Source organism: Lasiodiplodia theobromae, assembly GCF_012971845.1.
Source record: "Lasiodiplodia theobromae strain AM2As chromosome Unknown scaffold_5, whole genome shotgun sequence".
Classification (NCBI taxonomy): domain Eukaryota; kingdom Fungi; phylum Ascomycota; class Dothideomycetes; order Botryosphaeriales; family Botryosphaeriaceae; genus Lasiodiplodia; species Lasiodiplodia theobromae.
The window spans coordinates 838537-865850 of record NW_023336541.1 but is presented as its reverse complement, the minus strand read 5'-3'; the positions used below and the strand labels follow the sequence as shown (position 1 = coordinate 865850).

Below are 27314 nucleotides of genomic sequence, written 5' to 3'. Positions count from 1 at the left end.
CCCAGACCCTTGAACCGAGAGCCAGCATGTGCACGAGACATTTGCATTACTAGTCAGTCAAAAGACCGCTATGGCGACATTGGCAGGCACTCGTGTGCAATATGTACTTCCCAGTTGTTGTTGCCACGCTTTCTCGTAGCCTCTTCAAACTGCTTTAATATGGGTTGGGGGATGAGATATCCACATGAGGAACCACAGCGAAAAGCCGCAAAGCGTGGAGCTGGGAGCCTATTACTTATAGCTATGATGCTTATAATTTCTGGGAAAGGGTCTGAAAATATGGCTGTTAATACGGAGGACCGACGGCGACGACCAACTACGAGAATGGGGAGAGCAGCGAGGGTAACGGGCTGCGAGAGTGGCTACGGAGGCGAAGGTAGGCGGTTCCTGAGTTGTGTAAAGCCACATAACATCCATTTTGCAAGACCGATAAGAGCTGAGAAGCTTACTTACCTGAAGCCCAGCTGAATCATCAAGTTTCCAGCGTAATCCCCAGCTACGCTTCGGCAGGCTCGCTTGCCGCGTCGCTTCCGCTTCGCTAAGGATTAAACACTTCAACTCTACGTCTTCGTATGCCGTTGGCAGGTCACACGAACTTGTAGCACAACTAGTATCCCCTTGATTCATCGACCCATTGTGCGCAGCTGCTCGGACTGATTCACTGGATAGTAGTCAACGTGGACATATAGCAGGAGATGTCTGAAGGATTCCTAGTATTGAACCATTTTGGCGAAATCCCTAGCAAACGTCTGTAATTGATTGCGACAGGGGATCATTGAAAATTTTAAACATGACCGTAATTTTAGTAATAGCACTCTATTGCTTATCATCACTGTTTAAGTCCGCTACATACACGGTCTTTGTTCGAGTTTTCATACAGTCAAAACATGATGGTTCATGGCACAACGACCAATAAGTCAAGATGTAGTTGGCAATGCGACAGACAAGCTCGGCAGAAAGTTTATTGAAGGAAGCCATGAATTAGCTGATGCTGGGTTAAAGTCCGGCGCTAATGCTGTGGGGACGCATTGGGTGTTTGAAACGCGCCAGGGGCTGGCGTGTGCTTGCTGGGGTTAACGGACTTTAGCCTCCCCGACGTCATTCCACTTTTTTTCAACCTCTCTCCAACACTTCTCAACTCTTGACCAGACCGAACAGCCCATCCCCCGCTACCAATGGCATCCGCCTCCCCCGAAACGCCCATGAACTACCTCATAACCGGCGCCGCCCGCGGCATCGGCCGCGGCCTAACCCGCAACCTCCTCTCGAAGGGGCACCGCGTCTTCCTCCTCGACTCCAACAAGCCCGAACTGGACAACACATTATCCCTCGCCCCGTCCTGGACCAGCAAAGCAGCCAACTCTTCTTCTTCTCTCCCCCAATTCCAGGGCCGCGTCGTCGACCTGGCCGACCGCGCGCAGCTCAAGGCCGCCGTCGCCGAAGCCTCGACCTTCTTCGCGGGGCGGCTGGACGTGCTGGTCAACAACGCGTTCGCGACACCGCACGTCTGGAGCGGGGACCGGCGCATGGACGATGCCGCGGACGACACCATCGAGCGCGAGTGGGACGTCAAGCTAGCCGTGGGCCTGACGGCGCCATTCCTACTAGCCCGCCTGTGCGTGCCGATGCTGAGAGCAGCCGCCGCCGCCGCCAAAGACGGAGCCCGGCAACCCGGCTCCATCGTCAACGTCTCGTCCACCCGCGCGCACCAGGCCGAGCCGAACCACGAGGCGTACAGCGCGGTCAAGGCCGGCCTGCTCGGCCTGACGCGGAGCATGGCCGTGTCGCTCGGCGGCGCGTACGGGATCAGGGTCAACGCCATCACGCCGGGTTGGATCGACGTGGACGACGAGAACGCGGCTGCGGATGCGAAGGGCGGCGCGAGGTGGGGCGAGGCGCTGGGCGAGGCGGATCATGCGTGGCATCCTGCCGGCCGCGTGGGCCGCGTCGAGGATATCGCGAAGGCGGTCGTGTTTTTGGCGGAGAGCGGGTTTGTGACGGGGGAGGAGATTGTGGTGGATGGGGGCGTGACGAGGAAGATGGTATACCCGGAGGAATGAAGAGAAGGTTGATGGTCGAAGAATGATGACGGTAGATTTGGAACAGTACACACGAGGGGGACATTACACTCTTCCTACGAAGTCAAAGTACGTGTCTAGATGTGTCTGTACATCTGCGTCCCAGAGTTTGCCTCAACTACCCGCCGAAGATGAGCGCAGTGTGCGTTTTTCGTAAGGCGCAGGTGGTCGATTTGTCTGCATTGGCACTGGTTATTTCCTGGCATCCAGACCGAGCGCGACAAGGCCCAAGGTTGTTTAAACCACATAACGGAAACAAGGCCGATATCCTACTGTGTCGCCGGACTTCCAATTGCTTCTTGGGTTGACAGCAACCTTGGCATACAGATAGTACCTGAAGACGCTCAGCAGCGAAGTACGACGCTCTCCTGACAGTCTGCTGTCATTTCCTGCCCCATTTTCCCCGAATAGCAAGCCTTGATGCTTCGCGGTTAGCTAGAGATGCCAAAGTGTGTCAGTCTCATTACGTTCCAGGCCATGATTTTCTTGTAGCCCCCGTCAGCTATGAGTGCTTTTTGCCGCACGCATCCTCACAACTGCAATCACCTGCCGCAACAATCCTGTGTGAGGAACCCTGCTCAAAATTTTGACCTGACCAAAGCCGGCTCCTCCGTTCCTGGAGCGTTTCTGCTTGTTCCGCAGTGCTCTTCATCGTAGACTGGGACACCCTCAATATCTCTGTTCGCTGAACCAAAGCTGCGTGACTGGTAGTAAAACGGTATGCGGAATCGACAGTGTGGGCACTGAAAAGTGACGTGTCGCAGAACCCGGCCAGCGGGGACCGAACAAGTCTATTGTTGATGATTCCGAAGCCGAAAGGGTGTCTGAAGGACTGGATTCCGATGAGTGCGGGGGAAGACGGACGGTGCTGGGCTTGTAGAGCGGGATGCGCGCGGGCAAGAGGACCTGACTAGCCATAGTTACCAAGGATCGTGTGGAGGCGTCGCAATGTGAGCGTCGGAGAGCACTTACTCTGAAAGGTGTTGCCGTGTGTCAAAGCTGACTGTGGAAGCGAGTCGCGTCACTTTGCGCTGTCTTGTTGTAGTCAACGTGCCCAATGATGCTTTGTAGCTGTCCAGGGTGTCTCGCTGTGCCTACCTAGGTTGTGTCCGCAACGAGGCTGGCGTGCGACGAGGAGAGGTGCGAGCGCAAGTCATTGCGCGCACGCCGTCCGAGGGCCAAGCGCGGGTTCGTTGGTGCCATGATGCGCGCGTGAAAGGACGATGAGCATGCTACACGTGGGAGGTTGAAATGAGCGAGTCGCAGATGCGGAGGTCCTGAAAGAAAGTAGCGGGGTGCGAAGAGAAGAGAGCCAGACCAGAGCGGAGGACCAGAAGGGCCTCCGAGAGAGCCATACCCAGGTCAAAACACCACGGCGGTGCATCGTGTAGCGCGAGTGCACTACCGCCGCACGAACGCTTCTGCGGGTCACAGACGAGGTGCTAAACTCGCCGACGTATGCAACGGTGGGGCTGGCCGCTCAGGTGGCTGTCACTTTACGAGCGTCACTCATCGCGCAAGCGGATCTTGCGCCTGAATCTATCCTGCCAGAGGCTCAGCGCGCAGCGGCCCGACCGACTTTGTTGCCCTACGGCAAGGCGCAGCGCAGGTGCAGTGCGGACGGCGGAAAACACCATGGCCGATGGCATCGCGGCTCGCAAGCGCAACACCACCAGCACATCACCTCAACATCGCAACGCAGCGAAAGCTCCACCCAGCAAGCAAGCAGTGCAGAAAGCAGAATTGATCAATTTCTCTTCTTCCTCAAGGACCTGCTCAAGGCAGATCGCTCAACGAAAAAGAAATTGGTCGCGTCAGCCCGAAGTAGTGCAATACGAGCGACACTGTGCACCCGTGACATGAGCGGAGCTCAGCGGCCACGAGGCAAGTTCCAAAAACTAGTTTAATCAAAAGGACAAATCCCCGTAGGGACGTTCTAGAGATTAAACTAGAAAGAACAGCCACTTCACTTGATCTAAGCCAAAAGGCAAAGAGAGCTGAAGAAGAAAAAGAGGAGCTTTCGGCGAGGAGTTGGGGGGTATTTGTAGGTGCCCGGGGCTTGGCGCGGTGGGGGGCAGCTGGTGTGGTTGCATGAGCGACGTCTGGTCCGTGACCAAGGCCATGCCGGAAAGGGAAGGGGCGGCGGGTGGTGGTGCTCGTTTGGGCTGGTGCCTGCCCAGTTCTGCTTCGGCCGCCCTCGCACGGGAAGGCCATGGAAGCATATGACATCCATATGCGCAGAGAAAGCTCGAATCAGGCAGTCACTCGAATGCTGTCATGCCCGGTCGGGCTGGCATGAAGGTGCACGAGGTCGTCCGGTTTGTAGACTGTGCGGGCAACCGACCGATCCGACCGTGATGAGAGTAGCATCAGCTGCCTCAAGGAGCGCAGCATGCCGTGCCTGTCAGAGCAGCTGCGCGTAGCTCACCGCTTGAAGCGTTGTCTCATGTGAACGTTGCGCCGGCACGGTGGTGAGCGTCACTGACTCCAGAGCCCGCCAGGCGACGCTGTCACAGCCAGCCGAACCGTCCTCCAGCGACGGCAACTTGGCAAGGCACAGGGCGCGCGCAGCGAGGGTACTTCGCCGGTGATCAATTGCGCGACGCAGGCTATGCAATCCTTGGCCCAGCTCAAGTGACGGGAGCACTTTCCGACAACTCCCTCACGACAGCCGACTTGGCCATTGGCAGCGCCGGAAGCCTTCCGAAAAGACAATGCGAGGTTCATTACCACGGAAGTAACGTTGGAACAATTCGCAGACGTTCGCACGCGCGGCTCTTGATCACGAAAGTAAACAATGCAGGGAGAGATTTGCATGCGCAGAGCTGGGCGGCAGACAATGTTTATGCGCTCATTGCGGTGATGCCACGAGAGGCCCAGACTACGAGCCCCCTCGACGACAAGTGTAGACGCTGGTCCTGGTAACATTTTCGATGAGCTCCCTCTGAGCTGGTGGAAGGCGGTTCAGTCAATCAGTGAAGCGTATTAGTAGCACGAGGACAGGCATGTGCGAACCTCGATCGTCTTGGGCGAGCAAAGACGACCGCTCAACACTTGTATGCAGACCATTTTCCAGAACTGAGTGACTGACGAAGCGTAATGTCGCTGAAGTGCTGGGCTCTGCTGTACATCACAAAAGAAAGCGCAATGGCCTCCGACAGGCGTAAAATGCCTGATACGGAGTCTCGTAGTCGCAGGGCACGCGAGCGTGTATGAAGACACGGCACTGTGAGTGAAGCACACACGCTGGCTCTTGCGGGCACGTGCGCGGAGTGCCCATGGTCTGTATGTATGTACATCTGCCATGCTTCCGCACCTCACCCTCCACACCACCACCCCGTCCGTTTCACCTCCGTGTCCTTTCAACATGGAGGCGCATCTCCAAGAGCGACAGCTATTTGAGCGCTATAAAGGTCGTTCCATTGGCCTTGGCATCACTTGCATGCACAGAAACGATTGTAACTGCAGAGCCACCTGGAAAGACCGTAGCTTCCTGTCGAGGCATGTACCGAAAAGGGCGGCGAGTGGTGGCACCATGCGACGAGTACTGACACATACAAACAGAATCGTGTCGACCAAAGCCTTCAGCGACTTCACCATCGCTTGCGGCGGACAAGAGCGCAAGGTATGTACGCAGAGAGCCACCACTAGCACCACTACCAACCACCGCTTCGCGCAACTTCGAATGAACGACAGCTGACAGCATCATCACAAACAGGTGCACCGCATCATCCTTAACGCTAGCTCAGGCTACTTCCAATCCATGTTCCGCGTCCCGTGCCAGGAGACGCTCAGCGGCCGTCTCGAACTGCCCGACGACGACCCGGATCTCGTGTGGTGGATGATCGACTACATCTACCACGGCCACGTGAAGATCCATGACGTACCGCCCGACGATGACGACGGCCGCGGCGGCGTCAACCTCCTCGAGACGTGCGTGGCCATGTACGCCATGGGCGCCAAGTTCCAGGTAGCCGGGTTGCAGGAGGCCGCCGAGGAGGCCATCGGACGGATGCTCGGAAAGACGGGCAGGCATGAGCCGCGGGACGTCGAGCTTCGCGACATCCTGGACATGGTCGACGCCATCGACGAGCTGACGGCGGACCGCGACGAGCTGCGCCTGCGCGTTTGGAATTGGCTCGACGGCAAGCAGTACGGCAGCGTGGCCAAGCGCTACGCCGCCGAGGTCATGATGCACTGGGACACTGGAGAGGCCAGGTTCTCGAGCCGAGTCCATGTGAGGGAGTTGTACATGGGCACGGTTGGCAGCCGCACGACGGGCCAGATGTGCGCGACGGCCGGCGCGATGGGCCCACCGAAGCGCCTGAAGCTTGGATAGGGGTGCTGAAGCAGGTGGTGGGGGCTTGTATGGTCATGCCGCACTGTTCACGTCCATACACACAAGTTCATTTCACTCGTCAAACCGGCAAATACTGTACGTAGCGGCCGACAAAGGCATGGGCAATAGCAAGCCTGATGGTCGAAGCCACCGCCGGAAAGCATAAGCTAAATGTGGAAATCAATTCTCTCTAACACTTTTATCGAGTAACCCATACGTATCGCCTTGATCAAAGCCTGTACAAAAAACCAACGACTCAAAGCAAGCAACACAAGCCTCTCTCTCTCCCCACCCAAGATCTAGCTAATGCATACACAACCTACAACTCATCATGCCCCTTCTTCTCCTTCCTCTCCCCCTCCACCTCCTCCGCCTGCTCCTGCACCTTCTCCAACAGTTGCTCATCCTCAGCATCAACCACACCCGCCGCCTTCCCCTCCCCCCTCGCCTTCCTCGCCAACGCCGCAATCTCATCATCATAAACCGTCCACTCGGGCACCTGCCTGCGCGCGCGATCCAGCTTCGGCTCCTTCGTCTGCGGATTATTGCAAAGGTCGATCGTCTTGGCCTTCTTGAGGCTCTCGTCGCTGCACCACGTCTCGCACCACAGCCATTCCTGGGGCAGGCTGTGTATGGGGAGCACGACCTGCATGTTATTCGGCAGATCCTGGTCGAGGTTGGACAGCGAGTTCGGGTCGGCGCTGAGCTGCTGGTACTGCTGGCGGAGGCGATCTCCCGCGGCGAGGCGGCGGAAGCGGTTGAGGTCGACGACGTACAGGGCCGAGATGTGGTAAGGACGGCCCTTCAGGAAATTCTTCCAGTACCCCTGCTTCCAGAAGCGGAAGCCCTCCATCTCGGTGCGCGAGTCGCACATGGGCGTGAAGGCGTAAGGCGCGCCGTCGAGGTCCAGCGTGACGAGCTCGTGCATGTCGGCGCGGACGACCTGGTCCGCGTCGACGAAGATGACCTTGTCGAGGTCGAGCGGGAAGAGGACGTCCAGGAAAAGAATCTTGTAGCCCCAGATCTCGCGCTGCTTTTCCTTTTGGCCGCGCAGCCAGTGCGGCCACTTGTACGTCACCATCTCGTACTCGAAGCCGTACGCCGCCGCTAGTGTTGGTAGGAACGACTTGAACGACGGCGACAGGAACTGCTCGATGAACCAGAACTTGACCGTGTGCTTGGTGTGCTTCATGACCGACACCATCATGATGTTGAGCATGCGCTCGTACAGGTGGCCGCTGGCCACCGAGAAGATGTTGATGTCGGCGTGCCGCGAGGATGCACCAGTCTTGACGTTGATGCCGACCTTGGACAGGATGCCGTCGGCGAAGGCGGCCCCCTTGGCGGCGAGGTCCTCGACCATGGTGGTCGGCACCTCGAGCACGTCGTCGTCTTCCTTTCCGGACCGGCGCGACAGGCGCGGGTACAGTGTGACGCCCTTGAAGTCCATGAGGGCGATCTCCTTGGTGCGGTCGCCCGGCTGCGGCTCCCAGCCGAGCGTGCCCAGGCTGTCGATGGTGAAGATCTCCTGGCTGCGTCCCGGCTGCAGCTCGATGTCGAAGAAGCCCGGGTTCGCCTTGAACTGGAAGTAGCCCAGGTTGGCCATGATGATGGTGTCGGCGTAGCGGGGGTTCGAGGCGGTGCGCAGGTCGAGCTGGACGCCGCGGGGGTACATGCCGTTGGTGAGGTCGCGGGAGTGGCCTTCGATCAGGATGTACTCGAGCTCGTAGACGGCATCGATGGACGACTGTCCCTTGAGCTGGCTCAGCTTGATGTTGTCCAAGTCATGGAGCGACTCCTTGGCCGAGACGACCCACTGAGGCGGCACGTCCAGTCCAAGGTTCAGGAGCGCTTCCGAGGGAATGCCGTCGAACCTGGCCTTCAGCGCCTCGGTGGAACCGTTTTCGTCAAACGAGGGCTTGGACGCCAGGACGTAGCGGTAGAAGCGCTTCACCGGAAGCTCGCTCAGCCTCTCCTTAGGGTTGAGGAACAGTCGCATGTGGACGCCGCTCAGCTCCGACAGAACCTTGAGGATGGGAAGCCATCTCTGAGCAGTCTCGGAAGAGGGGTCGACAGAGGCGACGATCTGGATCGCAGCCGTCTCCAGGTCGCCCGTCTTGATGCACGTGTGGGTGTCGTTCCAGAACTTGTACACGTCGCGACGCGTGGTCGGAGGAGTGTCGAAGATTCCCTCGGGGATGTTCGAGACGGTCGAGAGGGCCACCAAGGATGTAAACTGAGCGGATGCAGCGGGCGATTTGATCTTGTTCTCAAGACCCAGGTCGATGATCGCCCTGTTCGCCGGCTCGATGCGCTTCTTCCTCTCGTAGGCCAGGAGATTCTCCAGGTCCTCGGTGGTGAAAGGCCGGCGCTTGCGGAGGAGACCGACGGTTCTGCCGTTGAGGACCAGCGATTCGCGACCAGACTCGCCGTCGAAGACGCGCATGAGCGGCTTCATGGCGCTCCAGTACTCGTCGCACTCCTTGAGCTCCCTCCGAGGCGGCACAAAGTCTTCGGGGAGGTCGTCCACGAAGCTCTGGCCCGAGTTCTTCCACAGAAGGTAGGACAGCCTGGAGTGGCGGTCCACGTCGCCCGTGTGGATGAAGACGGTCTCGATATCACCGTGCGCGGCGGCGAACTGGTAGGCGTCGGCAAGCAGGTTCGCGCCCGCGTTGGAGTCGAAGTCGCCGAGGACGATGAGCTGGGCCCACTGGAACCACTCCGAGTCCTTCGCGGGCTTGAAAGTCGGCAAGCGCTCCATCAGGTCGCCGTAGTCAGCATAGACCTGAGCCATGTCCACGTGCTTGATCTCCTTCTCGTCCTCGGGAACAATCATCGGGTTGCGCCTCAGGAGGGCGTTGGCGAGGAAGACTTCGGGGAGCCAGTCTTCGCCATCCTCGTCGAACGTGTTCTCAAAGACACCCTTCTGGATCATGTTGAGGTCCCGCGACACCCTCATGCTCATGGTCGAAAGCCACTCGTCGTTGCGACGGAGCGCCACGCCGTTCACGAAGAATGGGGGCGAGTTGCCGTCGGCGGCCAGCCTCATCAGGTAAGCCGCTGCTCCCTGAACGCGCTTGACAACGTTGGGCTCCTCGAAGACCTCCTCAAAGCTCTTCGCAACCCGGTTGCCGCGGAGCTTGGCGCTCTCGGTCACCGTGTAGAAGGCCGTCTTGGAAGGCTCAGTGATTTCCTTCAGCTTAAGAGACTGCAGGTTGTCCGTTAGTAGAGCTCAGCGAAGAAGCGATCTTTGAGACTCACGTGCTCGAGGTATTGCATGACGGTACCGAGTCCGTGGTACTCGAGGAGGTAGTAGACGACGTGAGCCTGTCGCTCCGCCCTGTTGTTCTTCGTCGACGGCACGATGCCCCAGCGGAGAGCCAGCTTGCGCTTGACCATGCTCTGTAGAGTCTCGACGAGCAGGGTGGCGTCGAGGGCGTTGGTGAGGTCGAGCGGAATGACTACATTTTGAATATCCCTCTTGACGCTGGGAAGAGTTCCAGGGTAAGAGGGTTGGAGGAGCTAAATGGTCAGCAATTGCAATATCCCCTCGACGATCAGCGACTTACTGCACGCAGGCTCTCAGGCCACTCGGCGTAGCGCTTGTCCTTCTCGATATTGTTCAAGAACATGATGACGTTGCCGCCCTCGGTCGAATCCCTCCAGTCGTAGCGCTGAGGCTCGTCGTCGTCCTTCGCCTTTGCGATGTTGTTGTTCGAAAGAACGTTGACAGCCTCGGGCGAAGAGAAACCGAGCTTGCGCACGCCATTGATAATCTGCCTCTCGCGGCGCAAGTGCTCGAGCAGGGCGAAGGCATCGACGTCGCGAGGCATGACCTGCACGCCGTTAATCCAAAGGATGTTGTACCCCGGAGGCAGAACGGCTTCTCTGTTCTCCTGATGCTCCTTCAAAAACTCCTTTGAGACCTCGTGAGCAGCGATAGCGGACGAGTGCTTGGGGAAGTCCTGCGAGAGCTTGAGCAGAGTATCCAGCGGGTCCTCGGAGCCCATGACGAAGCTTCCGGCCTTGAGGCCCAGGCCCTTGAGCTCCGACTCGGAGAGCGGCTTCAAGTCTGCGACCTCCTCGTCCTGCAGGACCGCCTGTGCGGCATCTGCAGCGGGGGCCTTGTCACCCTCCTCGGCCTGACGGTCGTCAATGACGATGTAGTCGGTCCTCTTGAGAGCAAGCTCCACTCCGTATCCGTGGACGTCGAGCGGCTCGTGGCGGACGTTCTCGGAGGGCTTGTGGCGCAGCTTGTAAGACGTCTCGCCGGCGCGGGCAGTCTTGACTATGGTCTTGTGGAAGTTGCGGAAGCTGGGAGAGGTGATGTCGGCGTACAAGACGGAGGGGACGGAGCGGCGCTCCTGTCTCAAAGGGCGGTCGAAGGGCAGGTCGTCGACCTTGGGGTTCTTCACTTCGCCATGTTCCTGGTCCATCTCTGGCGAGCAGTACTGCTTGCCATTGAGCAGAACCCATGATTCGCAGTTGTCGGCCTCCAACGAAGGCTTGACGGATGTGTTATAGAATTGGTAGTGGGCCTCGATGCGCGGTGCGGCCGTATGGATGGAGAGGGCGAATTGGAACGAGGAGAGGGCGTCGGGGTCGGTTATGTGGCCGTCGTCCTGGAGCAGCTTCAGGAAGGCGTCGTACAGGTCCTTCTCGGTCGACTTGTCGTCAAAGTAACCGTCTGCTATACGGTCGAGGAGCGGGAAGTAGGCGGTTGCGTTCTCGAAGGCGGCCGTCTCGCTAGCTCGGGTCAGCTACAGGCATGGGCGGAGCGTGCAATAGGCGGGCTTACAGCAGCTCGACGAGGTAGGGAGGCGAATTGAATCGAGCCTTGAGAGCTACGTTGATGGGCGGGCTTGCGCTGGCGCTCAGCGGGCTGAGGGCGCCGAAGAGCAGGGCCGCCTGGCTGCTCAGCAGCCATTGACGAACCCTCATGGTGGCTTTCGAAGCGGCGCGTGCAGGCGCGTGCTCCTAGTGGTGTGTGGTGTGGATGTGGGGTGCAGAGGGCAGGCGGGCACTAGAGAGTTGCGGCAACGTCTTGCATATCGCGGCGGGGGAAGTCTTTGGAATGTGTGTATTTAAGGACGGGGATCAGGAGGCACGCTGGCCTCGGGGTCCTCTCGAAACTGCTCAAAATGTTTGGACCACGCGCGGCTGAAACACAGGCGGGTGTTGATAGCTGTCATGTTGAGCTCCCGCACGGCCCGCCAAGCTCCGGCGGCCTGTGGAAACGTCCGCGCCATCTGGCCACGACTCCACCAAGATCCGATGGCCTTGGTGGATTTATTAGTGCAAATCATCTCACCGACACCTTAGCGAAGCGGAATGATAGTGATACAATGTGAAAATTTATTTTATGTCATCCTATAAATGGAGGCCGCAGCCATAGGAACGATGAGCCAGTAGGAAAACCGACAGTAATCCAAAAACAACGCCTTGCAATGCCCGCTACCCATGCTCGCTAAAATGAAAAATGCCCCGCTGACAATGCTTCCAAAAGATGCAGCAGTAATAGAACAACAATACGTGGATGGATAACACCTAGCCATGTTCTACCCCCTCCGATGTTAATAAGAATCCGAACGATTAGTGACCATGCCGACGTGGTGCCATAGAAAGTCGAGAGTGGAGCAAACTCTAGAGGGAAGACAGACGAGGGGAGGATGAAGGGGCGTGCAGACGTAAAAGTACTCCCTCCGTTAGACCAGCTGGTTTTGGGTGACGCTCAAGCCCCACATCTCCAATCGCGACCCGAAGGTGAGATCAAAGAGATGTGAGGCGGACATCTAACCCGCCGCCGACGGCTAGCCGAGAGTTTGACTTCCTGCTGTGCACTGGCAATTCACCGCTTCCCCAACTCTGTGTCCATCTCTCCCAGCCTGAGCTCTTTACCTCCTGTTCCGACCCCAGCCCCGGCCATTCGCCTTGGAGTTCTTGTTCTTGATCTTCAGCCTGCAAAAATTGGCGTGCGCCTGGGCGCTAATCTTGCGCGCCGCCTTCTTGACGACATTCTCCTTCTTCTCGCCGGTCTCTTGTTTCGAGGCTGCGGCCTTTGTCGGCTGCTTCTTGCTGCTGCTTCCGACCTTGCGCTTCTTGGGCGAGTGCTCTGACTCGTAATCGTCATCTTCCACGGCCGTAGCGTCGCTGTCATTGAAGTCCTCGTTGGCAGGCTGGGTTTCGGCAACGGTGGCGTCACTCTCGTCCCCAGAGTCGAGGATGGTATGGCTTGGCTGCTGAGGCTGCGGCTTGGTCCGGACAGGACGCATGTTTGACCTGCGAGTTTGCCTCTTCGCTCCCTTCTTCTTCCACACCCTCCGCGGCTGCTCGTTCTCGCCCTCGCTGGGCTCAGAGTCGGAGAAGTTTTCGCCGTCGGCGCCGAGCTTCATATCGAATTGGCTGTCTTCGACAAGCACGGTCGAGGGCGCCCTGGGAGGCACGGGTGCAGCTGCAGACTCGCCCTCCATTTCACGCATCGCAGCCTCCTCATCGTCATCGGGATCTTCATCAGCCTGGGCAGCCTCTGCTTCTAGCTCGGCCTGCCTTCTGGCCTCTGCCTCTTGCCTGGCGTCATCCTCCTTCTCCTTCCTACGCTCTTGCAGAATCGTGCTCAATGTTCGGTTGAACGACCTAGGCTTCCTAGGCAGGCTTGTGCTTTCGGCTAGGGACGGCATCGGTCTGAAGTTTCTACGGAGGAAGACGGGGGTGGTGGCCTGGCCGCGCGACGACGGGGTGGTCTCCTCATGCTCGCGCCTCCGCTTCTGGGGGGTGGCGAACTGGTCCAAGAAGTGGCGTTTGCCCTCGGACACGGGGGTGCGGCCCATGCGGGCCATCTTGCCGCTCCAGACAAGCTCGTTCTCCTCGTCTTCCTCGACGTCGGCTTTGCGCTTCTTCTGCGGGGTCTGGAGATGGGCATTCGCGGTGATGTCACCAAGGACGGTGCGCTTCTTGACGGGAGACTCGGTGGGAAGGAGATCGAAGAGGCCCAGAACAATGCCGTCCTTTTGGGGAGTGGGGCCAAGCTCGTGGGCGGCCGGGCTGAAGAGCTTCGTGGGGGAAAGATGCAGCATGTCGTCGCGCGGCTCGCGGAGCTCGGAGTCCTCGTAGACTTTGGTGACCTTTACCTTTTTCGTGGGTGTCTGGCAAGCCGAAGGGTTTGCCTTACGCTTCGGAGACGCGGGCGCGGGCTGCGGCTTGGACTTGCCATCGAGGATGTCGCGTAGTCTTTGGTATTCCTTGTACTTGGCAGCTGCAGGGACGCCAGTGAGCCTTCGGGCAAGCGTAACTGACGCGAAGACAACGTACCGATATGGGGATGGGCCTTGATGTCGGCGCGTCCTGCCTTGCGGCCAGCATTGGCGGACTGAAACTCCTTCTCCCAAGCCTTGAGCTCGACACGGATGGCGGTGCACTGCTCGGCGTATTCGGAGTTCGCCATGGTCGGTAAAAATGGTGTGGGGGTAGAATGGCGGACGAGGTTGCGGAGGAGAGGAGTTGTGGTGGGCCCGGAGTTTTGGTGCACGAAAACGCGACGCGACGCGTCCTGAGGCCGCGTTGGACCCACCCGAGCTATGACCACAACCGCCTCCGGTAACACACAACACCCCAACTGCTGGTCAAACACCCGGAATCGGCTAGCAGGGGATCATTCCTTGTCAAATTCCTTTGGTCGGCCAGAGGACCGGCCGCCATTGGCTGGTCTGCAAACTTGTTACCGCTCAACCACGCCCTTGGGGGCATGTGGTTTTGCTATAACCTATCTGCTCGCGTCTCTGAAGACTCCCAAATTCTGACATGGTCTCTCACTACTCGGCAACCAATTCCATCGCTCACTTTCGGACCCCGCCAAAGGCAAGGGTCTGTTCCCTGCTTAGCAATCCAGCTCAACCCCAACTTCAATAAATTTCAAATGTGATTTTGTTAAGCAATGAGTGTTATAAAGCTAAGCGGGCCATGCCGCTGGACATGAGTCGCCTGTTTTCGGAAACCAATCCCTGCAGTAAACCACCCTCGCTCGCAATGCGGGGCCGAAATGTAACGTCATCTCGGATTCCCCCTTCGGCTGAGGCTGACCTACTGCCCCGCCCTGCGTCTGCTAGACGTGATACTAAAGAAGGGCAATCCAAACCCCTCTCAATCTTCACTGTAGCATCCATTGCTTTAGCGATTGCCTAGACTTGACAGTATTTACGAAATGACATCCTCGCTTAAGACATCCGCTCTCGAGACCATCTTCGGCCATCATCCAGATGGAGCAAAATCACAGGAAGGAATAGACGCCCCAGCTTGGCACGGCCTCGCCGCAAAGAAACGCGCCTCGAATTTGGCCAAAATCCCTCAAGAATGGCGACTTCCGAGAGATACGCTGAAGGATATCCACGAAGAGTCCAAAATCAGCGTCCTTGATGTGCCCCGGTCCTGTGGACTGCTCACAACGGACGAGCTTCGAATCACCGAGGACTTTGACGCCACAGGCCTCTCGGAACAGCTGTCGACAGGCGCGCTAAAGGCGTACGATGTAGCAAAAGCATTCTGCAAGCGGGCTGCCATTGCTCACCAGCTGACGAACTGCCTGACCGAGATCTTCTTCGACCAAGCCCTGGAGCGAGCCAAGATGCTCGACGAGTATTACGAGCGCGAGAAGAAGCCGCTGGGCCCTCTTCACGGCATCCCCATCAGTCTCAAGGACTCGTATGTGGTAAAGAATGTCCACCACACCCTGGGATACATCTCCTTCCTAGACAGGCCGCCAGCGGAAAACAACTCGCCAATCGTGCAGATTCTCCTAGATCTGGGCGCTGTGCTATACGTCAAGACCAACATCCCCCAGACGTGAGACCCCCCACGTCTTCTCTCCGAAAAGTGCAAGTGTACTGACCCCTCCCTCCCAGCTTCATGACCGCCGACTCGGAGAACAACGTCTTCGGCCGCACGCTCAACCCACGACGACTAACGCTGACGGCAGGCGGCAGCTCGGGCGGCGAGGGCGCCCTGATCGCGATGCGCGGCTCGCTGCTGGGCGTGGCGACGGACGTGGCGGGCTCGATCCGCATCCCGGCCCTGTGCAACGGCGTGTACGGCTTCAAGCCGACGGCGAACCGGCTGCCCTTTGGCGGCAACGCCGCGCCGGGCCGGCTGGGCTCGCCCTCGCCCATCGTGCCGCTGGCGGGGCCGCTGGCGACGACCCTGCGCGACTGCGAGCTGCTGGCCCGCAGCGTCGTGGGCGCCGAGCCGTGGCTGCTGGACGACGGTGCCCTGAACGTGCCGTGGAGGCAGCAGACACTCCTCCCCTCCTCTTCCTCATCTGCCACCAATGGCGCGACGACGACCACCACCAAACCCCTCCGCTTCGGCCTCATCACCGAAGACCCGACCCGCCCCCTGCACCCGCCCGTCCTGCGCGCCCTGCGCACAGCCGCGAACAAGCTCTCCGCCGCCGGCCACACCATCGTCCCGCTCGACTCCTCCTCCTACTCCCTCCCCTCAATCATCTCCGTCGCGGCCCTGGCCTGGAAGTTCTTCGCCCTCGACCCCTCCAAAACGCCTCTCCGCATCATCCAGGACGGCGGCGAGCCGCCCATCAAGAGCCTGCACACGGTGCGGGTGCCGCAAAACGACGGGTGGACGGCGAGCCTGGACGCACTCTGGGAGCTGGTCGTCGAGCGCAAGCGCATCACCAAGGCCTTCCACGACGTCGTCGTCGGCGAGCGGCTGGACGCCCTGCTGACGGTGCCGCACTGCGCGACCGCCGTGCCGCACGACACGTACGGGATCCCCGGGCACACGGTGCTGGCCAACGTGCTCGACTGGCCCGCCGCTGTGCTGCCGTTTGGCGTGGCGGAGAAGGGGAGGGATGCGGAGTTTCTGCGCGAGGGCGTCGAGTACGTGCCGCCGTATGCGCCGGATGAGGTCGAGGGCGCGCCGTGTGCGGTTCAGGTGCTGGGCAGGCCGATGAGGGACGAGGAGTTGCTGAGGGATCTGGAGGTCGTGGAGAAGGTTCTGCGCGCGTGAGCGGAAGCTGGACGAGAGAGAGAGAGAGAGAGCTGGCTGCTTGGAAGCTGGGATTATGAAATAGTTATAGAAAGAGCTACTCGAACATGAAAGTGGGTGGTAGAAACAAAACCCACTGCTGCCGGGAACAAAATAGCCATGCCCACGATGGGGGGCGACTGCAATGTGAAATGGAGAAATGCCATAGCCGCTTTCGTTCGTTCATAAATAAATGAGGAAGAAGAAAAAATGTTACAGGACTGAAGAAAGCCCGCCGTTTTCCGCCCATGACCCCCCCTCTCTCCGCGGCGTTGACCGGAGACCACCGCTTATGCAAATGTGTATCTTCCATCAATCCCGGCGCTGAAAACTTTTAAAACAGCTTTTAGTCAACATCCCACCTGAATCCTTTTTGAATGATCTACGGGAGGAGAACACGGACTCGCAACCGATGCAGATCAACTTGTCTCGCCCAATGTCTCAGTGATGATTTAGGCAGTGGCCGTTCCGTCCTTGTCCTCGATGCTAGCCTTCTCGAGCTCCTTGGCGGCGTCGGCGGCGGCGTCCTTCTCCTGGGCAAGCTCTGCCTCAGCATCGGCGGAGCCGTTGACCTGCTGGTTCTTGGCGGCAGGCTTCTTCGCGGTGTCCTTGGCTCCGGCATCAGCACCTTCCGCCTCGGCAGCCTCGAGCTTCTCGATCTCCTTCTTGGCCTTCTCGATGTTCTACAGAGTTGTCAGTGGCCGATCAAAATCGCGGTGGCGATTGCGCTGGAACTTACCTCCTGGGTCTTGCGCTGCTGGTCCTTCTTCCAAAAGTCCAACTTCTCCTTGAGCTTCTCGACAACGGACGGGACGTCGGCCTGGCTAGCGGGAGCATCGACGTTGAGCTGAGCGAGCTGCTCAATGACGCCGATGGAAAGGTTGAAACTGGAGGGAGCGGGAGCAGCGTCCTTGCTCTTCTTGTTCTTCTTTCCCTTCTTGCCGCCAGTGCCGGCAAAGTAGTCCTCCTCCTCCTTCTTCACGACCTTCATGCCCTTGAAGGCAGAGTCATCAGTAGTCCTGCTGGCCTGGGCGGCGAACTTGGAAGTGTCGTTGGTCTCCTTGGCGGGCAGGGCCGATGGATCGAAGTAGCGGATGAGACCCTCGGCGGTGACAATCTCTTCGGTGTACGCAGCGGCGCTGGCCTCCTCGAGCTTCGCGTCGGCGACCTCACGGCGCTTCTTGGTCTCGTAAGCCTTGCGCTCGGCCTCCTGCCTCTCCCTCCTCGCCTTGTACGCTTCCTGCTCGTAGTTCCTGAATGCGCGCTTCTGCTCGAAGTACTTGTCCTTGTACTCCTTGAGCTCGGTCCACTTGGCCTGCTGCTCGTTGCGGGCCTTGGTGCGCTCGTCACGGAGCGAGTTCAGGTTCTTGTACGCCTCGTCCTGCTCGGCCTTGATGGCGTCGAGCTCGGACTGGATCGTCGAGTAACGCTCGCTCATGGCCTTGGCCTCGGGGTCGTCCAGGGACTTGCGGAGGTCGGCGATCTTGGCCTTGAGGTCAGCGATGCCCTTCTCGGCCTGCTCGAAACCGGCAAAGTTCTTCTTCTGCTTGGTGAGGTTCGAGATGTCCGCAAGTGCCTTCTTCTCGTCCACAATCTTCATCGAACCAGAGTCCACCTGCTTCTGCAGACGGGCGATCTCGCGGTCGACTTCTTCAGCATTCTTGAAGTTGATGCGGCCGCGAGCCGTCTTGTTCTCCTGAATGCGCGACTTCAGTTGCTCATCGAGCTTCTTGATTTGCTCGAAGACCGTGTTGCGGGAGCCTTTGTTGGCCTGTTGCTTCTTGCGGATCTCGGCAAGCTCATTGCGCAGCTCTTGCTGCTTCTTCGCGGTGGGAGAGTCTTTGTTGTTAGGGGTCGCAAGGTCAATCTTAGCGTTCAAGGCTTTCTATACCGGTGCGGTGGTCAGCAATGCGCCCAGGATACTCGGACTCGGTTGCGCCGAGTCCAATTCATGCAGCTAAGCGTGAAGACGTACGAGCTTTTCCTGAGCGGCGGCATGCTGCTTTTCCTTCTCTGCAAGACCAGCCTTGTAGGCCTCTTCGCTCGGCTTTTCAGGCTTGACGAACTGCTTCTTGGCAGCAGCGGGTGCGGCAGAGTCGGCCATTGCGACGGCGTAACGGTGCGAGGGAACGAATCGAAGGTCCTGGGTGTACGGGCAGCTGGTCGCGACCGGGAGTGTCGAGGTAGCGTCGGTTCAGGGTCCTCGGCAAAGTGAGATTGGGGGGGCTGAGGGAAAAGGGTGGAGTGGGATAGTGAAGTAGCGGCAGTCTGGCCAGAAGTCAAGTCACGGCAACTTTTCGCCTGTGGCTCAACGAACCCCGGCACGCCAGGGTCCGCTTCGGGGGGCGCAGAGCACCCTGTGATCCCGGCGGCTCCACCGCCTTGATCGTGAATGCACGCGCTCTCAACCTTTGCCGTGCTGTCCTCGGGCTGCCCGAGTCCCGGCATGACGGCGTTTGTGACTGGGAATTGCATGTGCAAGTGTCAATTCGGTGGGACGCGTCGCACAGTCCCGCCTAGGATCTCACAGAACCAGAGCAGATTGCGACGTTTGTGCGCGTCCACGGGCTCGAAAACACTGTTTCCATTTGCTCCATCATCTCGCAGGACTGTATCTCGGGTGTGATGGCGCGATGGTCTGGTATCCGTGTTAGTAGACATCTCGCGGCGTGCGGGCGGGTAACACTGTCATCGTTCGGCAGCTTGGAGCACCACCACCAGCACAGAACCCGCCCGTCAGCACGATGACCACATTCTGCAGCTCCATCGCTTCTTTGTCGCCCGTTTTGAGCTTCTGACCACAGTCTAGATGACCTAGCACCCCTTGCGACGCCCGTCTGCTCCGAACATTCCTCCACAAACCCCATCCTCCACCGTGAACGCCGTCGCTTGCTGCCAGCGGCACCAGAGTGCCATCAACACGGCGCATCTGCGATCCTTCTAACACCGGGACACCAATTGAGCAGTCCACAGTACCCAGTAAGCTGTGCAGCTACCTCACAATGCCCCCAAGCGCGTCGCAACCGTCCCTGCTAGACAGCAAACCAATTCGCCAGTGTGAGAGCCGCAATTCGAGGGCCCAATGCTCCCCAGAACAATGTCTCGGTTGCTTTACACTGCGAAGAGGATCTACGGGCTCTCGGCATGAAGGAAATGGCTGCGAGTTGCAGCAGCAGCGGTAGGCTTCTCCCTCGCCAGATGTGCATCCGAATGAGCCCGCAAGCTGGACATGCACGCAGGAATTCGACAGCTCTTGGTGCTGCTGCTGCATGCCAACATCTCGAAAGGCACAGGCAGACTCTTGGGCGGTCCTTTCGGCGCGAAGACTCAGCGAGGCAGCGCTTCATCCGCGATTGGCGATTAAGACTGCCTTGTAGAGCTGTCGCCCTGTAGAGCTTCAAGCATTGCTCATTCATGAATGCCCATCATCGCTGCCCTCCTGAACCGCGTAAGATGCGGAGCCGCCATCCACGAAGCTTGAGTGACGCGCATACACCGGAGCGATGTACCTGTTTCGTCCAGACGCCAATTGATGTCTCACGGTGCGTATGTATTAACACGACTTCTGGCGTAGGATACATCCCATGGGCAAGGGCGAGTGATTTCTATGGAGGCATCCTCTACCCTCAACGTCCCCCACCATGATCATGGACAGCCATGACCGCAGAGGGTTGGAGGCTCATTCCTTCCAGCTTTGAGGCAAATTGTGCTCTTGCAGTGGAAGTCTACGCCTGTCTTTCACGCCCAGAGTGCTCAGCGGAGTCAGCTCTTTCAAGCGCAGTGACCACCATTCGAGCAGCGGCAGAGACCATGCTCCTCCAGAAAGCTCCGAGAGGGACCACTGAACGGTGCCAGCCCTGCATTGGCTGCCAGTTCGTGCCGCTGAAGCGCAGAGGGGTGGGTGCTCCTGCCGGGAGCACGCTGCACGTGCACGCGCGGTTGCTGAATCTGCAGCATGCCTACAGCTGGCGTACGCTACTACACGTCATCTCAGAGCCCGCGGGGAGGCAGCTGCCAACGTTCCTTCCCCCGTGGGGATTTTCTCCAGGCCTGTTTAAAACGCCGTCCAACCCGACCTGACCTCTCTCTCTCTTCTTCACCACCACCAACCTTATCCGCTCGAGAAAGGTGTGCCCTCGCACGCTGGCATTGAGCGCTCATCTTCCCCACTTCCTCGCCGCGCTTCCTGACTGCGACGTGCAACGTCCGCGGACTCATCTCACACCCCATCTGACCTTACTGTCCTTCACCTCACTCCTACTCACGGACCCACCACCGCGAAAGCTTCCAGCAGCGCCAATTGCGTCGTCAGCTCAGTCAAGAAAGTGCCTCTGCTCTTTCACATCGCCGTTTAGCTTCGCACAGTAAGCCTCCTCTAACCCGCTCACCGCCGCCCATCCATATTGACCATCGTGATCCCATTCACTTCACTTTGCACTATCCGCCTACGACGTGTCTGTACTCTAAAATCAGTCCAGATCCTGTTTTCATCAGCTACAACAACTGTCATCATGTCTACGGGCTCGCAGCCGCGTTCGTCGACCTTGGCTTCCGACTCGGTTAGCATGGGTCTCCAAGAGAACTCTCCTCACTACATTGCGTCCCCCGGTACGTACGTTCCATGCCCCTGACTGTACTGATTCTGACACGCAACCCAGAGGGCGAGGGTATGGGCGCTGTCCAGGCCACCCCTTTCGCTGCCCTGAACCAGGGTGGACTTCCTCTTCCAGCCCGCGTTCATAGCAGCAACCGCTTCGGACTGCGTCCGCCCCCGCCAAGCCAGAGCGGCCAGCAAAACTTCCTCCCGCTGCTCGACCTGCCCGCTGTCAATGTCCGCCTGATTGAGTCTCCGACCACTGCCCCTGAGAACACGCCCGTGCCCAGCACCGGAGCTTCGGACAGGGCCGTCCCTCAGCAGAACCTGCCTTCGATTGAGGAGGTCCTCCAGCGCCTTCCCGACTTGTCTAGCGATGTGTATGTCAAGTGTGACGTTTTTTGTCTGTCTAGCAGCTGACGAATAACAGGAGTTCTGCCACCACTACAACCCTGGCCGACCCAGGCCCCCTTCTTGACGATGAGGAAGTTCTCTTGAACTCCAGTCCGATCCTCCTCTCCAGCCCTACTCTCAACAGCAGATCTTCAACTCCACTTTCACAGCACGGTGTCAGAGAGCATACTGACTGGCAGGAGGATATCGAGGCGGATCTTGACCGCGCTCTGGCCCGCTTGGCGAATCTTGCCCGGGATGACCACGAGCAGGATCGCAGCATGTCAGTTGAGGAGCACTACACGCGCCGCCTTGACAGGGCCATTGAACGTCAACGCACGCGCTACACATATCTTCAACGTGCAAAGTCGACTATCACGACTCTTCTGATCCACCGCGCCAAGCTTCGTTCGCTTCTGGAGGCCATCGCGTCCGAAGTTCTCCACAACAACACGGAAGTTGTTGAGATTGTCGCTGAGTTGATTGCTGAGCTCGACCACGAAGACATTTAGTAGGCTACAGGCTGTGGCGCTTTCGAGGGAACCTTACTGATGATGTGGCTTTTGAGCGTTTACTGGCGATACTTACTGGCGATACTGCTTTGAGCGATACTGAAGATGCTGCTCTGAGCGATACTTACTGGCAATGCGACTTTCAAGGGGGGGCAACCACTGACAAAGCGGCGTTGGAGGAAAATACTTGCTGACTTTCAAGGGAGCATATTTGCTGGCAATGACTCAAGAGAGCATATTTGCTGACGAGATGGCGTTCGAGGGGAACTTCTGAAATGGGAACTCTGCAGTTGCTGATGTAGCTACAAGACGGAATCAGTCAACATTTCTCTACCCACACTGTTCACTGCTTGTTGTGATCCAACTTTGATGTTGACGATACTTCCCTTGTTCCTTTCGCAGTTTGCGGTCGTACGTCCGAGTCCTTGCTGCTTGAGTCTGAACAAAGCTTAATGGCATGCCAGTTAGTATATCGCCTTTTGAATACCCCCACTCATAGAGAGAGCGCCAAGCCAAATACAAATGCGCCACAGGTAATTCATGACCTGATAATTCGTTCACGTCCCGATAGCTATTGCAATGTGTGGTGGAGTCGAGGATGATTCTGTCGACTCGTCAAGTACACTCGGAGATTTTGTCGTATAAATGCTTCTTTCGTACATTCCCACCCCAATGAGACACTGACCGAAGTCAAGCATTGTTCAGCAACTACAAGTGGTGGTTGGGTTTAGGGCACGTGAATGCGCGTGGAGCTCGGGCCTTGGATGAGCGGCCGGGGTGCATCGTCTTTCACGCTGCCACGCCGACCTCCGTCGCATTGTTTGCGACACCCATCCTGACCAGAGGGCAACCTCGCCCCTCTTTCTCTCCGCCACCGCGATCGCCGGATGCCCGCCGCTCGACCAACCATCCGAATCTGCGCGAGTCAATCGCCCCGACACGGCCCAGGACAAGGCCTCCGAGAGAGCTTCGCACGCAACGACTTTGTTTACAAACTCGGGTCGTCGCCATGGCACGCAACACCAACCAGCCCTCTTTCAACTTCTTCACCGGCGAGACGGGCGAAGGCGCGCCCGCGTCCGCACACGCACAATCGTTTCGTCAGACATTGCGGCAGTCGGTCGTCAAACCAGGTGGGTCGAACAGTAGGCGCGCAACGTCCCTTTGGCTGACTCGGGACGGCAGACATTGGCAACGAGGACCTGCGCGCGCAGATCAACACCCTGCAGTATGAGCTCGAATCGCTCAAGCAGGAGCGGGAGATGAGCACGCTCAGCCACCAGGCAGAACTGCGGGATGCACAGAACAAGGCCGAAGCAGAGTACCAGCGCGCACAGGTTCGTGAGCCCGCGACGTATCATTCGGCAATCGCTAACTCGAGCTCCAGGCAGCCGAATCGGCGAGCAAGGCAGCGGCGAAGAAGTACGAAGCACTGCAACGCGAGACGAGCGAGACGCAAGCGCGCGGCACAAACGAGAAGCTGGAGCTAGAACGCAAGGTGCGGACGCTGCAGGAGCGCAACACGTCGCTGCAGGAGGACGCGGACGAGGCGCAGAACGAGCTGGCGTCGCTGGAGCGGCAGAGCCAGCACCGCTACCACGAGCTGGAGACGCGCTACGGCACGCTGCAGCAGTCGTTCGACGAGCTGCGGGCCGAGCTGGACGCGCAGGTGGCGGCGCTGCAGCAGGCGCAGCAGAAGCTGGCGCGCCGCGAGGCCGAGGCCGGCGAGATGGAGAGCGAGATCATCCGCCTCAAGGCCCAGTCGGGCGACCAGGACACGCTGGCCATCATCAAGCGCGAGCTGTCGGAGCAGGTCACGCACATCCGCAAGCTCGAGGCCGTCAACAGGGAGCAGGCCGCCGAGCTGAAGCAGTTCCGCAAGGTGCAGAAGAGCGTCGAGGTCGTCGAGGAGGAGAAGCTGGCCCTCGAGAACAAGCTGCGCATGATGGAGGACCTCCGCCGCGAGCTGAGCGAGGAGCAGCTCAAGAGGCAATTACTGGAGGACGAGAAGAGCGCGTGGACCACGTACCTCGAGGGCCAGGCGCAGGCCGAGGGCGAGCTGCAGTTCCACACTCCTGAAGACCTGGCCAAGGCCTTCGTCAGGGAAAGGCTGGAAACGGCGACCATGGTCGACCGCCTAGGTGCCGTGCAAGCAGAACTCATGGCGAGAGACGAGACGATCAAGTCCCTAGAGGACGAGAAGGCCAAGGTTCGCGAAGAGCTGGAGAAGCTGAAGGGCGCCGGCAACGCATCGGACAGCAAACTACGCATGAGGCTCGAGCGCCAGCGGACGCTGGCCGTGAAAGAAGTGGAATACCTGCGGGCGCAGCTCAAGGCCTTCGACGCCGAAGAGAGCGAGTTCCAGCCCGAGACGTTCGACGCGGCAAAATCCCAACGCATCCAGGAACTGGAAGAAATGGTGGACAACTACCGCAACGAAATGCAATCGCTCCACGCCGAAATGTCGGCCCTCGAGGAGGCCAACACCAAGGAAATCACCATCGTCGGCAGCAAGCGGCCGCGCGACGACGACGACGACGTGCGCCTGGGCGAGCTCCGCCGCAAGAACCGCCAGCTCCAGGACGACATGGGCAAGCTGCAGACGGAGAAGAAGGTGCTCGAGTCGGAGCGCCGCGCCCAGGAGAAGCAGCTCAAGGCGCTCAAGGAGAGCTCGCGCACCCGCATCCTCGAGCTCCGCTCCAACCCCACGGCCGACGCAGAGGCCCTCAAGCTCAGCACCGTGCGCACGCTGCGCGAGGAGAACAAGGCGCTGCTGGCCCAACTCGAGGGCAAGCTCGCCTCGCTGGGCGACGATAATGCCGTCGTCCCCCACGCCAGCCTCGAGGCCGCGCGCGCCGAGATCGCAGAGCTCACCCGCACCATCGGCGACCGCGACAAGAAGACGCTGCGGCTGAAGCAGCTGTGGTCGGCCAAGGCGCTCGAGTTCCGCGAGGCCGTGGCGAGCCTGTTGGGGTGGAAGCTGGACATCATGCCCAACGGCCGCGTCAAAGTCACGTCGCTCTTCCACCCGGGCGACGAAGAGCTCGGCGAAAACAGCATCGTCTTCGACGGCGAGCGCGGCACCATGAAGGTCTCCGGCGGCGAGAAGAGCGTCTTCGCCAACGAGATCAGGGGCCAGATCGAGTTCTGGGTCGAGCAGCGCAAGGAGATTCCGTGCTTTTTGGCGCAGTTGACGCTGGATTTTTGGGAGGGGTCGACGAGGGCGGCGGTGGGGGGTTAATTGTCTGTGGCATATGGTATGGAGTTGGTGGTGGGGCGTTCGACCGGTTCGTTCGTAGAGGTTTTTTTTTTTTTTTTTTGCTGGCTTCGGTTTGGGAGGGGGGATCTCGGGGTAAAGGGTGCATGGGGCGATATCCGGTGGTTTCATGGCTGCTGTGTGAGCGGAGAGCAAAATTTCAGTAGAAGACGATGGAGGGGTCTCTGCACAACGTGGTGATGATTTGTGACAATTAGTGTAAGATTTGCTCGAAGGAAAATTCAAACTCTGCACATTTTGTGCAGAAAATGCACAATCACCCTTGCAGACTAAATGTAGTCTTTAACTAATATTCTAGGCGTGAGGACGACTAGGCTGCTGCTAGTAGCATTTACTACAACGACATATGTGATTCGCAAAAACGTTTGGCACCTCTAGCAGCTCTGATACTATTAGTGACTCGAGTTGCCTGTAGCGTCTCCAACATGCGGTATATTAACACTACTAGTATCTCTAGGACCGGTAGTAAATGTATATTGTTTACTTATTTGTTTGTACCTTCGTATCTTCACATCTTTGTGGAAAGAATGTGCGCGCGGGCGAGCGTTGCTGGCAATGCCGTCGATGCTGGACGCGCTAGCTGTATCTCGAGTTGTATTTTTTTTGCTCGTCTGTTTGTACTTTTTATTAACTTCTTAGCTAGCCGCTACTGGCAAGCTATTAAACTTTAACGGGAATAAAATTTGAGTTATCTTATATTATTATTAGTACTTAAACTTCTAGGTACAGAAAAAACGAAAAATTACTTTCAATATAAGAACTCAACATATACAGTCTTAGAGCTATGTATAGTTTCGCAAGTGGTGATCGTGTACATTTAACCCCACGACTTAAAACCAGCAATCCACGCAATCCACTCCTCCTATCATACAAAGAAAGAAAAAAAAAAGAATACAGTTAACATCCCTTCCACCACGCCTCAGTCGTCCTGACAGCAGCCGTGGCCCTAGCACCGCCTCCTCCCCCCCATCCTGCCGCCCCCCATCATCATCGGCCCCCTTCTCCCGTATCCCATTCCGCCGCCGCCACCGTGGTAGCCATATTGGGGCCCCCCACCACCACACCTTCCTCCTCCTCCTCCTCCTCCGTAAGCCATGGGTGGCGGCGGGCCGCAGGGCCTCGCGGCGGGCCTGCTGGTCATGAAGACTGGTTGGTGGTGGCGGCGGTGGCGAGGACGAGACGGTCCGCAGCCCATTGTTGTCGTGGTGATCGGTTGGAAAGGTTCGGGGTTGGGGTTTGTTTATGTATGTGTGTGTCGATGAGAAAGAAGAGCTTGTGTTCTGGAGTTCTTGCGGTGGAGGATGTAATCGACGACTTGGGAGGAGGTTGAGTCTTGAAGGTTGTATGTATATCGTGGTCGCTCTCTGATATCGAATGACTTGTCACCAGAAAGGTTTTAGTTTAAAGAAAAAGCTGTGTGATTGACAATGACGATTGTTGTAGTAAGTAGTGCGATGATGTCGAAATAAACGACGGACGGGGGGCTTACGCCAGCCTTATATGCAAGCCCCGCCACAGCAGCCAGCCAGCCCTGCTCACCACCCGCCAACCCGCCCACACACACAGCCAGCTAGCTCCCTGTATTCCCAAATTCTCCACACGTTTTTCTTGGCCTCCCTCAGCCCAGATCCCGCGAACCAAAGTCCAAAGTCCCATCTATCCCAAAAACCTGCAAACATAAGCGCTACTCCGGCTATCGGAACCGTCGTCGAAGGAAGTTGCCCAGTGGCGCCGCTCGGCGCACGTGGCTGACGTACGTACTTCATTGTGCAACAGCGGGACCGCCTGCAAGCCACAGACGCTCGTGATTGGGCACAACGCGGTTCCTCGGTATCCCCGCCTTATGAAAATGGCTGGACCGTTTGATCTGCGCCGTTCGCCGCAACGTTCGTCCATCTTGGCTTTTTTCGGCTCATATGCATATGACGTCATTGCTGCAGCTATTTTCAGATGGGGTCTGCAGTTCTCGTGTGACATTATTGGAAAGGCTGGTACCCGCGCGTACCGGCGAGCCGCTTCCGGAGAGCCGTCGAAGGGAGACGGCAGCACGGATGCGGATTGCCGGAAACTTGTGTAGCGTGACCCGACG

General features: G+C 58.3%; 8 protein-coding genes across 8 annotated transcripts; 5 read left to right on the top strand and 3 right to left on the bottom strand.

Annotated features, from left to right (window-relative positions):
* Positions 1-1175: 1175 nt before the first annotated feature.
* LTHEOB_2103 (Short-chain dehydrogenase/reductase SDR) lies at positions 1176-2060 on the top strand (the record flags this gene model as incomplete). The annotated part of the gene is made up of 1 exon (XM_035510879.1): positions 1176-2060. One exon carries the CDS (start codon positions 1176-1178, stop codon positions 2058-2060), a length of 885 nt encoding a protein of 294 aa, XP_035365043.1.
* Positions 2061-5356: 3296 nt separating this feature from the next.
* On the top strand, positions 5357-6417 carry LTHEOB_2102 (UDP-glucose:glycoprotein glucosyltransferase; the record flags this gene model as incomplete). Its single annotated transcript, XM_035510878.1, has 3 exons — positions 5357-5367; positions 5643-5703; positions 5797-6417. 3 exons carry the CDS (start codon positions 5357-5359, stop codon positions 6415-6417), a joined length of 693 nt encoding a protein of 230 aa, XP_035365042.1.
* A 319-nt stretch (positions 6418-6736) lies between these two features.
* On the bottom strand, positions 6737-11358 carry LTHEOB_2101 (UDP-glucose:glycoprotein glucosyltransferase; the record flags this gene model as incomplete). Its single annotated transcript, XM_035510877.1, has 4 exons — positions 6737-9625; positions 9679-9939; positions 9987-11163; positions 11216-11358. The coding sequence occupies 4 exons, from the start codon at positions 11356-11358 to the stop codon at positions 6737-6739; spliced, it is 4470 nt and encodes a 1489-aa protein (XP_035365041.1).
* Positions 11359-12311: 953 nt separating this feature from the next.
* LTHEOB_2100 (DNA replication regulator) lies at positions 12312-13858 on the bottom strand (the record flags this gene model as incomplete). Its single annotated transcript, XM_035510876.1, has 2 exons — positions 12312-13669; positions 13726-13858. 2 exons carry the CDS (start codon positions 13856-13858, stop codon positions 12312-12314), a joined length of 1491 nt encoding a protein of 496 aa, XP_035365040.1.
* Positions 13859-14614: 756 nt separating this feature from the next.
* Positions 14615-16431, top strand: LTHEOB_2099 (General amidase; the record flags this gene model as incomplete). Its single annotated transcript, XM_035510873.1, has 2 exons — positions 14615-15252; positions 15312-16431. 2 exons carry the CDS (start codon positions 14615-14617, stop codon positions 16429-16431), a joined length of 1758 nt encoding a protein of 585 aa, XP_035365039.1.
* Positions 16432-16901: 470 nt separating this feature from the next.
* On the bottom strand, positions 16902-18553 carry LTHEOB_2098 (Nuclear segregation protein; the record flags this gene model as incomplete). The annotated part of the gene is made up of 3 exons (XM_035510872.1): positions 16902-17132; positions 17189-18334; positions 18425-18553. 3 exons carry the CDS (start codon positions 18551-18553, stop codon positions 16902-16904), a joined length of 1506 nt encoding a protein of 501 aa, XP_035365038.1.
* Positions 18554-20960: 2407 nt separating this feature from the next.
* LTHEOB_2097 (uncharacterized protein) lies at positions 20961-21948 on the top strand (the record flags this gene model as incomplete). Its single annotated transcript, XM_035510871.1, has 3 exons — positions 20961-21057; positions 21108-21423; positions 21474-21948. 3 exons carry the CDS (start codon positions 20961-20963, stop codon positions 21946-21948), a joined length of 888 nt encoding a protein of 295 aa, XP_035365037.1.
* Positions 21949-22957: 1009 nt separating this feature from the next.
* Positions 22958-25189, top strand: LTHEOB_2096 (M protein repeat protein; the record flags this gene model as incomplete). Its single annotated transcript, XM_035510870.1, has 3 exons — positions 22958-23081; positions 23134-23285; positions 23336-25189. The coding sequence occupies 3 exons, from the start codon at positions 22958-22960 to the stop codon at positions 25187-25189; spliced, it is 2130 nt and encodes a 709-aa protein (XP_035365036.1).
* Between the last annotated feature and the right edge of the window lie 2125 nt (positions 25190-27314).